The sequence below is a fragment of the Entelurus aequoreus genome, linkage group LG23, assembly GCF_033978785.1.
Source record: "Entelurus aequoreus isolate RoL-2023_Sb linkage group LG23, RoL_Eaeq_v1.1, whole genome shotgun sequence".
NCBI lineage: Eukaryota > Metazoa > Chordata > Actinopteri > Syngnathiformes > Syngnathidae > Entelurus > Entelurus aequoreus.
The window spans coordinates 14,399,698-14,413,765 of NC_084753.1; the positions used below are offsets into that span (position 1 = coordinate 14,399,698).

At 38.4% G+C, this 14,068-nt stretch overlaps 1 protein-coding gene and 1 long non-coding RNA gene across 4 annotated transcripts in view; one reads left to right on the top strand and one right to left on the bottom strand.

Annotated features, from left to right (window-relative positions):
- Window positions 1-4,054, bottom strand: part of kcnk3a (potassium channel, subfamily K, member 3a) — a 91,050-nt gene extending 86,996 nt beyond the window's left edge. The window contains exon 1 of the mRNA XM_062034728.1: window positions 3,670-4,054. Within this exon, the coding sequence (XP_061890712.1) occupies window positions 3,670-3,952 (283 nt within the window). The 5' untranslated portion in view covers window positions 3,953-4,054. The remainder of the gene's footprint in view (window positions 1-3,669) is intronic.
- The window catches only part of LOC133640979 (uncharacterized), a 118,194-nt gene extending 113,515 nt beyond the window's left edge, over window positions 1-4,679 (top strand). For all 3 annotated transcript variants that reach the window (XR_009824236.1, XR_009824237.1, XR_009824238.1), the window contains one exon: window positions 3,618-4,679. This is a non-coding gene — a long non-coding RNA (uncharacterized LOC133640979). The remainder of the gene's footprint in view (window positions 1-3,617) is intronic.
- The last annotated feature ends 9,389 nt before the right edge of the window (window positions 4,680-14,068 follow it).

A 14,068-nucleotide genomic window follows, 5' to 3' on the forward strand; every position in this document is an offset into this window, starting at 1 on the left:
TGAATTAAAGAAAGAAATCATCACAAATCTGGCGACGCAGTTGGAGTGTGGCACACTGAAGCAGAATGTTAGAATAATATCTAAACGGTTGAGATTTATGCATAAATAGTATGGAGAAGCTGCTGATGGTGTGTTTGACGGAGAAGCAGCTGGAAGGAGATACCTTAGAAGTCCACTCTCCAAGGTACATGCTGTACATTATTACTACAATATTTCATAAGACTACAGTAGTAGTAGTACATTATTTTTGATTGTTTTTCATAATATTTATTACCAAAAAGTGTGATTTTATTTTTAAAAGCATGTTACATGTTGAAATTGTAATGTTTTTTTGGCTGGGGCAAGCACCAATTAAATCAATTTTGATTTATTTTAATGGGAGATGTTGATTTGAGATACAAATGTTTTGAGTTAAGAGCTCTGCACGCAACCAATTAAGCTCGTAAGTCAAGATACTACTATACATTTGACAATTTCGACAGCCCCAACCCCTTTTTTCTTTTCACTGACCAATGCAAAACTGTTAAAAGAGTTTTTTTTGTTTTTTGTTTTGTTTTGTTTTTCCAAGATGAAGCAGAGTTACAAGTGGGGCGGAGAAGTCCCCCCCCCCCAAAACAGTGAACACTTTTTGTGGAGAGTGGCACTTTTCATCACAAATATGTGAGTAATAAAGTGTTAAAAAGGGTAAACTATAGAAACCAAGGGTCTGCTAAGATGTCGCGCAAGCTCGGCATGTTTTTTTAAGTCAACCGTCTCATTCAAACTCGGCCACCGTCAAGAGCTCTCTTTTTCTCACCAGTCATACACTTCCGGCCTTCACAATGATAGCTCTATGCGTCACATTCACTCCAATTGCGGTAACAAAATAGTGATCTCCGAAAAATAGCTGAAGCTCAGTGATACTCACTATGTGTATCAGTGATACATGTACTAATTTATTGGTTATTGAAACAAGTTGTTTTAAAAAAGAGAAAAATTGGCTAATATGTCACATTGATGCATGCAAATATTCATGAACTGATCATAGGCAAAAGTTTTTTTCCAAGCTGAAGCTTATTGAAATCTATTGATCCACTATGTCACAGAATCAATCGTATACATCAGATTTCGTATGATTATGTAATTAATGATTTTGTATCAAAAAAGGCCAGAAATATCAGCTCTTTACACTTTGCACTATAGTTAGTTTGTATTTTTGCCTCATTTCTGTGAGAGTCCTGCGTGTGACTATCCAGGACTAGCTGCAGTGCGCTCAAACAACCACCAGGTAGCATCTGTGAGCAGATAATACTGTATCATCTCTTTCTCTTTCCAACTCATTCTTTAAGAAAAACTAACCCCGACCTTCTGTATCTTTGCATAACCATGTGTCAAATTCTGTAGAGTAAAAATACTCTACAATTGTTTGGTTTGAAATGATGCATTTTCAAGCATACCTGGCTAAATAAACTGAAAATATTACTAATACAGTATTATTGGCCATCAGAGTGCGCTGTTCAGTATCCTGGCCACTGATTGGCTTAGCCTCAACCAGCATTACTATATTGGTAAATGTGACTAAAGGGTGTTATTTCATGTTAAGAGGGCTCTCATAAAAAATGCATTTAAAAGGTTGTAAACTGGCTTTTTTATGCCCTAGCTATGAAAGTATTTGATTTATAATAAATTCTTCTTCTTCAATTTGTCCGGAACCAGTTAACGACTGTATTTATTTATTTTATTCATTTGTGTGACCAAATATTTGGTGTGATTACATCTCTATACTGTATATGTGTTGTTACTATCGCGCTGTCAAATTATTATTATTTTTTTTTTTCAGATTAATCACATTTTGGAATTTGGATCAATCATGATTAATTGCAGGTGATGACTTTCTTGTATAGTTAGAATTAACTTAAAATAAGACCCCAATATTCGTAAACAAATTCAGTTTTATTGTCAGAATGTCATCCAGGAATGTTTTTAAACGTTCTACTTGAACGCATGTCACTTATTTGCACAAAACTCAGCAACAGTTTTATTTAACTTCTTTCAGGCTGCACACCAGTCGGAGTCTCGCCACTCATTTTGTTACTGGCGAATGCATTGATCTGATTATTGACCGTATAGCGCAACGATGACCAAAGTGCGGCCCGCGGCTATTTTTTAAGCAACGTTTAAAACATTTTATTCCACAAAAAAACCTAAAAAGTGCAATAAAGGGGCAAACAGGTCAAATGTAACGAGTAAAAGTTGCAATATTGACTAATAACACAAAGCTGCGATGAATTAAAATCAATGTTGTTATGAATTATTGACTAATTCAAGGCTCCAATTACATCACATCCAATATTTCACTTTGAAAAATATTTTATGGCGGGAAATAGTGCATATTTTGTGTTTGCCATATAAAAAAACTTAAGTTTTCTTCTGAAAAAATGCATAAAACAAAAAAAAAAGACTTTAAAAACAGTAAAACTTTTATTGACGGATAGATCTGAAGTTGACCTAGAGACTTGAGCGTTGAAAGATTTAAAAATTTAAAAAATGTGTGACGTATTTTTATCACTTTTATGAATGTGGTCCTTAGTGGAATTCTTTAAAAGTATTATTGCTCAAATAATCATGAATTAAAATCAACGGTGTTGGGAATTATTGATCAATTTAAAGCTAGGATTACTTCACATCACATCAAATATTCCGCTTTGACATTTTTTGTGTGTGTGTGTTTTTGCCATAAAAAAAGGGCATAAAACATTTTTTTTTAGTTGATATTGACAGACATGAAGTTTATCTGGAGCCGTGGTTTTCAAACTTTTTTTTTTTTTACCAAGTACCACCTCAGAAAAAACATGGCTCCCCAAGCACCACCATAATGGCTAACATAAAAATACGGTAGCATAGGAGATCTTAGTATACATTAAAAACTAGGCAGAGATTTTATTTAACAACATTTTTGCCAGTGTATCATCACACACAATTTGAGCAGTAACACTGTGTTTGAATATTTAATTAAGTTATTATTCGGAGCCCAGTACCACAGTTTCATCCAGCTATTTAAATGTTTAATTTTTTTTTTGTATCTATCTTTGATTTTTTATTACTAAGACCCTCCCGGGTCCCCCGACCAAACTAGAGGGGAGGCCGAAAGGTAAAAAAAAATAAAAATCTATATATTGTATTAGTTTTAAAAATGAAAAATATAAAAATGGCCCCCACATGCTTTGATTTTTTTAGTGCGCGGCCCTCAGTGGGAAAAGTTTGGACACCTCTGGTGTAGCGGATAAGGTAAAAGAGCTTATACGGTCAAAATAAATTGTATGATTAATCTAAGTGTCATGATTAATGCGATAATTTTTTGAGATTAATCACGAATTTGGACATCCCTTATTGTTACTTTTTTGTATTTCAGGTTATGTATGATAAAATATAAACTATTTCCTAAAATGGGTGAGGGTGGCACCATTGGGGGGATTGCCCAGGGCGTAAAACTAGCCAGGACCGCCCCTGGATCCCATGGTGCTCTGCATAAGTAGACACCTGTGGTGCATCATATTCATTTCAAGAATTAATGCAGTGAATATTAAACCTTTCAAAACAAATGATGCATCTTTTTGTTTCCTTTTCCTCCCACTCAGGCGCATCATCATCAGTCAAAGTTGCTGAAAAAGGGGGAAGAAGTTGTCTTACCTATTGTGGTGATCACAGTGATTGCGAAGTAAAAAGAGCCGGCGAATGTCCACTGCACGCCGGCTTTGTGCGGCTTGAGCTCCAGCACCACCTTCTCAAGCTTTTCAAAGACCTCCTCGGACAAGTTGAAGGTGTGGAGCAACTCGGCCCGGCGCAGGGAAACCTCTCTCCTCTGACTCGTCTCCTCCTGCGACTCCAGCGCGTCGAAGATCGCGGCGCCCACGATCAGGTAGGTGAAGGTGCAGATAATGAGGGCGAGGGTCCGCACGTTTTGCCTCTTCATGGTGCCGTCACGCGTCAGGGAGACCAGCCAAGAGCGAGCGCGGGTCTGGAGGACGGAGAGCTGGGTTGGTTCATGGCTGTTGTGCTGCCTGGAGGAGCTCTGTGTGTACTTTATGAGGTGGGAGCTGTCCATTCAGCACCACTGCTCCTCCCCCTGCACCTCCCCATCTCATTGTCTTACATCGTGTGACCACAAGGGGCGCCATCATCTCTTTAATCCTCATTCAAACACTGAGTGCACTTTTATACCAGGTACACTTGGGACACATGGGTTAAATCCTGGGTCCGGGGCCACATCTGGCCCGTCACTTCATTTTATGTGGCCCGCTACATCATTTTATGTGGTCCGTCACTTCATTTAATATGGTCCGTCAGGTCATTCAATGTGGTCCGTCATGTCATTTAATGTGGTCCGTCATGTCATTTAATGTGGTCCGTCATGTCATTTAATGTGGTCAATCATGTCATTTAATGTGGTCAATTATGTTCTTTAATATGGTCCGTCATGTCATTTAAGTTGGTCCGTCAGGTCATTCAATGTGGTCAATCATGTCATTTAACGTGGTCCGTCATGTCATTTAATGTGGTCAATCATGTCATTTAATGTGGTCCGTCAGGTCATTCAATGTGGTCAATCATGTCATTTAATGTGGTCCGTCATGTCATTTAATGTGGTCAATCATGTCATTTAATGTGGTCCGTCATGTCATTTAATGTGGTCAATCATGTCATTTAATGTGGTCAATTATGTTCTTTAATATGGTCCGTCATGTCATTTAAGTTGGTCCGTCAGGTCATTCAATGTGGTCAATCATGTCATTTAATGTGGTCCGTCATGTCATTTAATGTGGTCAATCATGTCATTTAATGTGGTCCGTCATGTCATTTAATGTGGTCAATCATGTCATTTCAGTGTTTCCCCCAGAAAATGTTTTAGTTAAGGTGGTGGGAGAGGGCGTCGCCCGGTATAGGCGGCCGGACAAGGAAGGGGGTGGGTGGGTGGAAGGAACAGTGTAACTCGGCCTGTCGCCATCCCGTCTCCACCTCATCGCTGCCACCACAGCCTGGGGGGGGGGGGGCAATAGACTACAGACTCTGATTACATTGAACACATTGTTTATTAAAAAATAACCATATAACAATATCTTATAATAAATAAAAATATTACAGAAATAAAGAAGCCTACAAATTTTTGGTTGTGTTTTCCGCTCCATTTGCAGAATGGCGATATATATCTCGATATTTTTTCCGTAAAGTATAAACAAAACACAAAACAGTCCTAGTTACCCGAGATACTAAGTATGTCATTATTAGTAAGTCAATATTTTGACTTAATAATTTAGTTTGTCTAACTTGTCAGACGATTGCTTCTCTGATGTCTCCATCATGTCCAGAAGTCTCTTCTTTATCTGGACGTCTTCTTCTACTGCATTCAGCAACTTTGTCTCGATTGGAAGTTTTCGTTTTAGTCTGTCGTGCTTGTGGCTGTTGAGTTTTGCCTAGTGAAAAAAAAAATCATTATTATAAGGATTTTTACAAAATGACATTCAATAATCATGGATACATTATTTGGGATAAACCCACTTTAACACAGGTGTAAGGTAGTGACATGTTATTTACAACATGTCAAATGGCCCTCAACAACGTCGGGAAACAATGTGTCAATAAAGCACTTCGAGGTATTTTAATTTTGACAGAAAAAAAACCTTTAATGCAACTGCAGTTTTACTTAACTCAATATTATTTATTACAAGAAACTACTCAAAGCATTTTTAATACAATCCTATTTAAATACATCTAAAACAGCTGAACTTTAATATATGCTTGCCAATGTTCCCTCTAATTTTTCATGTGTGTGAGCAAAAGCAAAAACTCTCTGAGCATTCAGTGGAGCCCATGTGAGCAACATCAGACGTGCACACTGTGGCTACACCAGCAGCACACCTGTCCCAAACCTGACTAAATAACAAGTTCAATCTCCATCCATCCATCCATTTTCTAACGCTTGTCCCTTTCGGGGTCGCGGGGGGTGCTGGAGCCTATCTCTGCTGCATTCGGGCGGAAGGCGGGGTACACCCTGGACAAGTCCCCACCTCATCGCAGGGCCAACACAGATAGACAGACAACATTCTCTTATTATTATAATCAAATGACAGCAGTCATTTCAATTAGGTTATTTTCTAATGTAAGTGTTTAGGCCCACTTACAATGACAATAACAAAAAATATTGTTTTTCATGAACTGTGTACTTGTATTGTTTGTCTGGGTGGAGGTCCTGCTTTGGAAATAGTTTGTACCCCTTTCAGACATTGCATTTAGTTCCCATTAAAACATTCACATGTTGCACAATGAGATGTAAGCAGGGGATCATGTGTACATTCCTGCAACTTCCTGTTTGTAAAAAATATATTTTTATTAGTATTTATTTAATATACTAACAGCATTTCATGATTAATATTTATAAATTAAGATTCCTAATAAATGACACTAGAATAAGCACACATTTGATTGGTAAATCATAGTGTAACGACCTGGAATGACACTTTATGTGTGGTGTTGGAGTTGTCCGACTTTGTGTGTGGCTGTAAACGCATCACTGGCTAAGTGCCATATGTGCATGTGTTGGCGCAAGTGAGAAAGAGCGAGCGGCTGCTGTTGATATAACAAAGTTGCTTTTGGTCTGGTTTGTACTGCAGAAAATGACCAGTTTTGCTAGATATCATTTTTTTTTACTAATGTTTTGGTGATGTGTTTATGGCCGACAATAAAGAGTTTTGCTCAGTAAAGTGATCGATGGAATTCATGTCCTCAAAGCGTCTCGACAGACGTTACAATATTTGAACAATGATGACGAAAACTGTTTTCTCTGTCGTGTCCGTGTTGTGTCGAAAATTGTTATGTGCTTATTATTTTATTTGATTGTGTGCGTGGCATAGATTTGCCGTGCGCAGAGGACGCTTGAGCAGTGCGCAATTGCACAGGCGCGCACCTTAGAGGGAACATTGATGCTTACCATCTTGACTTCTGATTCCAAAGCAAGTATTTTTGTCACACTGTTGTCAAACAATGATAATATTCAAACAAATGGGCAAAATATGATTCCACATAGTTGAAAGTGGTCATCTGAGAGCATTTGTAATTGCAGTGCAGTTCATATAAAAATGTTTTGATGCCCCAGATATACAACATCTATCTGCCTTTTAACAATATTACTTCCAGGCAATGAAGTTAGCGCCCACATACCTGAAGTAGAGCTGTTCTCTCTTTCACCACAGAAGATTGTGGATTGCTCCAATTGGAATCTTGCTGCTTTTGTACATTATTCGGCATATCTTTGTCTGTGACCAGGCTGTCAAGGGTGAATGGAGAATCTGAACTCCTGTGAGAGCTTGTGTCAATATCTGATGTTTCTATTCCAAATTGAATGGATGTAGTTGATGGAGAACCGCCCGAGATCTGCTGGCATAGTTGGAAGTAAAGCAAAACAACTCTACCGTAACCACTTCTTCGACCTGCGTCAACTGCTTGTCTGTACTTTCCACGAATCGCTTTCAATTTAGTGCCTACAGTTGTTTTTGTGATGTCCTGTTTCCGATGAGGAAACTCCTCAGATGTCCCTCAAAGTCCGTACCTCTCCAAAATAGGGTAAGAATGTCACCATACTTGGACTGGCAAGTTTCCCAGTCAACACTTTGTTGAGTTTTGTTAACTTTAAACTCCAAAACGATGCTTAAAAGTAGCTCTACTCCTCTGTCAGTCCACATATATAATTCTTTTTTGCCGTGACTCGCCATTTTTGCTATATCCTTACATTGGCTCCCTGTACATCAGAGAATTGATTTCAAAATCCTCCTGCTCACAAATAAATCACTACATGGTCTAGGGCCGAAGTATATTACTGATATGCTCCCACTATATAAACCCTCTAGATCACTAAGATCTTCTGAGACCAATCTGTTAGCGGTTCTAAGAGTAAACTCAAATCAAGGGAGAGCATCATTCAGTCACTATGCAACAAGTAGCTGGAATAAACTTCCTGAAGATGTCAGACTTTCCCCAACTCTGACTACTTTTAAAACTAGACTGAAGACTTTTATGTTCACCTTAGCTTTCAGCTAAATCTTTTAATCTTTTAACGTCTGCACTGTTTTTATTTTTATTGTCTGCATTTTAATTTTGCTTTTATTTTCTTTCATTTCACTTTGTTGTCTGTGAAGCACTTTGAGTCTGCCTTGTGTATGAAAAGCGCTATACAAATAAAGTTGCCTTGCCTTGCCTTGCCTATATGCTGCCTCCGGAAAGGACGTTTTGGATATTTCTGATTGGCTAAAATGGTCTTAAGTCCTAGGCTACAGCGCCCCCAGTATTTTGGCATGCGTATGACACTCAGTGTATGCGTTTGCTTGGGGACAGAGATATTTTTTTTAATGTGCACGTGTGGCTGGAGATCTTGTTAAGACGTTAGTTAAGGCGGCCGCCTTAACAACAAAACGCTGCGGAAAACCCTGCATTTAACGCGGCCCGTCAGGTCATTTAATGTGGTCAATCATGTCATTTAATGTGGTCAATCATGTCATTTAATGTGGTCCGTCAGGTCATTCAATGTGGTCCGTCATATCATTCAATGTGGTCCGTCAGGTCATTTATTGTGGTCAATAATGTCATTTAATATGGTCAATCATGTTCTTTAATGTGGTCCGTTATTTAATTTATTGTGGTCCATTATGTCATTTATTGTGGTCCGTCATGTCATTTAATGTGGTCAATCATGTCATTTATTGTGGTCCATCATGTCATTTAGTGTGGTCCATCATGTCATTTAATGTTGTCCGTTATGTCATTCAATGTGATCTGCCATGTCAATCAAAGTCATCCATCATGTCATTTAATGTGACCCGCTATGTTATTTAATGTGTTCAATCATGTCATTCAAAGTGGTCAGTCATGTCATTTAATGTCTCATTATTCACTTAAAAGAATCGTTTAAAAGACTTGATCCGTTCGTGAATGTCACATCTCTAGCAGACAGCAGGTTGCAAAATCGTTTGTTTTGGTTGCAAATGTTTTTATTGGTTTTAAATATGATGCCTTTGAATTTGCAAAAGCATGTTTGGTACAGAGTAAAATCTGTCTTTTTGTGCAACCGAACAAAAAGTGGATTTGATTTTATTTTATAAAAAAAATTAGTTTTAGCAAATATTTTTTTGAGGTTGCAAATCATTTTTGTTGGTTAATAATGTTTTGGGGTTTTTTTGCTTAAAAATATTTTTTTGGGTTAAAAAAAAATTTTTTGTGCAATTTCTTTTCTTGGTTGCAAATAATTTGGGGGTTTAGACAAGGGGTAAAAAAAGTTTTCAAACACCAAAAATGGATTGGAAATAGAAATATACATATTTTCGAACAAAACAATGGAAAATTTAAAAAACATATACATTCAAACAAAAAAAATGGATTGGAAATAAAAAAAAAAATATTTTCAAACGAATCATGGTGGCACAGGGTTTAGTGTGTGTGCCTCACAATACAAAGGTCCTGGGTTCAAGCCCCGCTTGGGGTTTTTCTGTATAAATTTTGCATGTTCTCCCCGTGACTGCATGGGTTCCCTCCGGCTTCCTCCCACTTCCAAAGACATGCACCTGGGGATAGGTTGATTGGCAACACTGAATTGGCACTAGTGTGTGAATGTGAGTGTGAATGTTGTCTGTCTATCTGTGTTGGCCCTATGATGAGGTGGAGACTTGTCCAAGGTGTACCCCGCCTTCCGCCCGAATGCAGCTGAGATATGCTCCAGCACCCCCCGAGACCTCGAAAGGGACAATCGGTAGAAAAATGGATGGATGGGCATTTTCAAACAAAATAATTGATTGAAAATAAATATATATATTTTCAAACAAAAAATGGATTGGAAATAGGAATATATATGTATATATTTTTAAACAAAAAAATGGATTGAAAATAAAAATATATATTTTTTCAAACAAAAAAATGGATTGGAAATAGGAAAATGTATATTTAAAACAAAAATTTAAAAAAACTTTTGGTTGCAAGTCGTTTTTTTGGTCACGACTCAAATTCGGTCTTGTGGGTGAGGCCTTTTTATTGGTCAGTAAGACCCACCCCTATATGGCGGAAATAGTCATCGGTCACGCCCATATGGTCACGCCATCCACGGAGACTGACCAACTAAAATGGCTTCTTACAGATTTAAGTTGAGTCGTGACCAGCAAAAGGATTTGTAACCAAAAAAGTAGCCACAAAATTGAGTACAGTTACTTTGGATCAGTGATTCTCAAACTGTGGTACGCCAAAGAATCACTCAAAGAAATATTCAAATACAGTGTTACCGTTCAAACTGTGTGTAGTGTTAGAGTGGCCATAAATATTAAATGCATCCATCCATTTTCTACCGCTTGTCCCCTTCGGGGTCGCGGGGGGTGCTGGAGCCTATCTCAGCTGCATTCGGGCGGAAGGCGGGGTACACCCTGGACAAGTCGCCACCTTATTGCAGGGCCAACACAAATAGACGGACAACATTCACACTCACATTCACACACTAGGGACCATTTTTAGTGTTGCCAATCGACCTATCCCCAGATGCATGTCTTTGGAGGTGGGAGGAAGCCGGAGTACCCGGAGGGAACCCACACAGTCACGGGGAGAACATGCAAACTCCACACAGAAAGATCTCGAGCGCAGGATTGAACCCAGGACTTTCGTATTGTGAGGCAAACGTATACATACATATATTTGTCAAATAAAACCGCAGGCTTGTTTTTAATGAATACTTATACCTACTACGCTACTGTATTTTAATGTTGGTCTTTTTATGTGGTACTTGGCGGAAAAACATTTTGAAAACCATTGCTATAGAGTAATATAACTCAAGTAAAAGTAATAAGTAGTCATCCATAGAATTACTGGAGTAAGAGGAAGTATTCGGTGAATAAAACTACTCGAGCTATGGGAATTAGTAATCATATTGTCTACCCTTCATTGGCAAAACAAAAACACTTAAACCTGAATCATCGACTGTTAAATTGACGCCTGCTGTGTACCTCAGTGCCTCTGTGGCTGGCTGGCTGATGGATTGGTCTCGGTCTTAGGTTCCACACCGTGAGCCAGGCCAAAAATAGCTGTGGCTTCAATCGGGTCAGTCAAGCCAACTGTGACTGAGCCCACCTAAATCCTACAATCCCCCTGCCGACACCGGCCCGATCAATACATTGACTCATTTATGACACTTTGATCAGGACTGTGGCCTCTGAACCACCCCAAGCTTGCCAAAGGTCGAGGGACTTCAATAAAAATACTTTCCCAAGGGCCCGATGCAGAATTTGAATAAACCCATAACGATATCCCACATATGTTGGTAGAGTGGCCGTGCCAGCAATCGGAGTGTTGCTGGTTACTGGGGTTCAATCCCCACCTTCTACCATCCTAGTCACGTCCGTTGTGTCCTTGGGCAAGACACTTCACCCTTGCTCCTGATGGCTGCTGGTTAGCGCCTTGCATGGCAGCTCCCGCCATCAGTGTGTGAATGTGTGTGTGAATGGGTGAATGTGGAAATACTGTCAAAGCGCTTTGAGTACCTTGAAGGTAGAAAAGCGCTATACAAGTATAACCCATTTATTTATTTATTTATATGCGGTCCTCTCCAAGGTTTCTCATAGTCATTCACATCGACGTCCCACTGGGGTGAGTTTTTCCTTGCCCTTATGTGGGCTCTGTACCGAGGATGTCGTTGTGGCTTGTGCAGCCCTTTGAGACACTTGTGATTTAGGGCTATATAAATAAACATTGATTGAATGATTGATTGATATTTTTATTTTTATATTTATGTGTTTATAGGGATGTTCCGATCAGGGTTTTATGCTGCCGAATCCGATACTGATCATCCATGAGTGCGATCTGCCGATACCAATACCGATCACGTGTAATAGCTAATAAAAAATATGTATTTATGATGCGTGTTATTGACAGTGTAACGATAACACAATATTTGAACTAGTTCCTTATTATCTTTTGATACATACAATTTTTTGAGCACAACAAAGTCAATAATACACAATAACTAAACAAAAACTAATATCTATTGGACTTTTAGATATTTCTGGGTTTTGCCCTCAAAGTCCTCCTGTGTCCAGGAAATTATGCCCTGAGTTTGTAAATATTAACAAAAACAAAGCTGTCATGCATATTTTTGCTTTAAAACTGGCATTGCTCAAGAAAATAATTCAAATTTATAATCTGAAGTTGATCTAGAGCAGGATGTTTGTATTTGGTTAGTACTTATTTTTCTAATCAGTCTGACCTAAACCTAAGGTTGATGTGTTAAATAAATAATAATCTTGGTTTCATATCATTTGACAAGGTTGTTGAACTGTAAGTAGGTTAAACATAATTATTCAATACTTTTACAATCCAAAGTAAGATTACTAATTCACTGGTAATATTTGAGTGGGCCCCGGGCCCCTCTGTAGCGGAAAAGGTGGACCCCAAGCTCAAAAAAGGTTCAGAACCCCTAATCTAGAGATTTAAGTATTGAAAGTAAAAATAATATAAAATGATAAATTACTTATTTTTAACTCTATTATTAAGTGGAGGTCTGTTGGATCTCTGAGATCTTTAATCTTTTTTTTTTTTTTTTTTAATTTTTGTTGTTCAAAAAATAATTAATCAAAATCAATGCTGTTATGAATTATTGACATATTTAAGGCTCCTATTACTTCACATCAAATATTACATTTTGAACATGGGGGGTGGGGGGGCACAACAAAGTAAATTGTGTATTATTGACTTTGTTGTGTTTTTGCCACAAAAAACTGAGTTTTCTCTGTACGCATTATACCATTTTTTTTTTTAAAACAACTTTATGTGAACATACAGATCTGAAGTTGATCTACAGATATTTAAGTGTTGGAAGTAAAACAAATATTAATATACAACCTATTTTTATTACTTTAATAACTGAGATTCACCAAAATTGAGGGGAGCCATATTAGTTTTTAAAAATGAAAAATATCAAAATGGCCCCCGCATGCTTTCAGTGGAAAAAGTTTGCACACCCCTGACCTCCACTTCTTAAACTTGACTAAGCACTTATTCCTTGGTGTAGTTTCAAGCAAGCGTAGCAGTTAGCTTATCCATTAGCATGCTTGCTCTCGGTGTGTAGCATGTTTAGCCTCGTCCTCCAGTGATAATGGTACTTGAGATACTAAGAAATGCAGTCTATTTTCTGTAATGGATGTGATTTTTGTTAGCTTAGGGGAGTGTCTCCACACTGTGTATGGAGACACATAATTAGCTGCTATTTTTTCAGCCGGGGGACTAAAATTAAATAAAGTGTCAGCCAAAGGCATTAAAAGGCATGGTGATCACATACTTTTTTCATTAAAATATGGCCGAGTTTAACAAACTCAAATTTAATTTAATGCATGTTTAGAACTAAAACATATTCATTGAAAAAACATTGACTAAATCATAAATTTGCAAATCTTCTGCACACAGTGGACACATCGGGAAATCTCCCATTATATTCTTACCAGTGACTGAGCAGGAACAGACTAGGATCGCGCTTGCGGTACCATTACATATGAAGGGCCCTGTTTTTTTACATGCGCTTCTTCACAAACAAAATCGGGACCCCCCCACGCATAGCAGAGCGCGTGATCTGCCTATATGTAACAGAATGACATATTTTAATTATTTGATGACAGATTAATGCTTTCAAACCCAAAAAGGCATCAGTGGTGAGCGCGTGCAGCAAACATCACGCAGACCCGCGGGGCTTCGGCCGCGGGCCGGCCAGTCCTCAGTATCCTTCGCTGCGTAATCACCAGTGGACTCTCAAGAAGCACAACACTTCCTGCATTCGCTGACCCATCAAAAGACAATTTTCCGGTGGCAGGTTCTGACCCCCGGCGTCTTCGAGCCGGGACCCTCATTACTGCGATTTTGGAGATGCTAAAAAAGTCAACGCAAAACTCGGCGCTTCGATGCCCTCTGAACCTGAGAGCGTTTCATAGCGGAAAGACTTTCATACAGCACAGACTTTTTAATTCCAACAATACAAGGAGCAGTCCTTTTTTAATAATAATAAAAATAATTTTTATTCAAA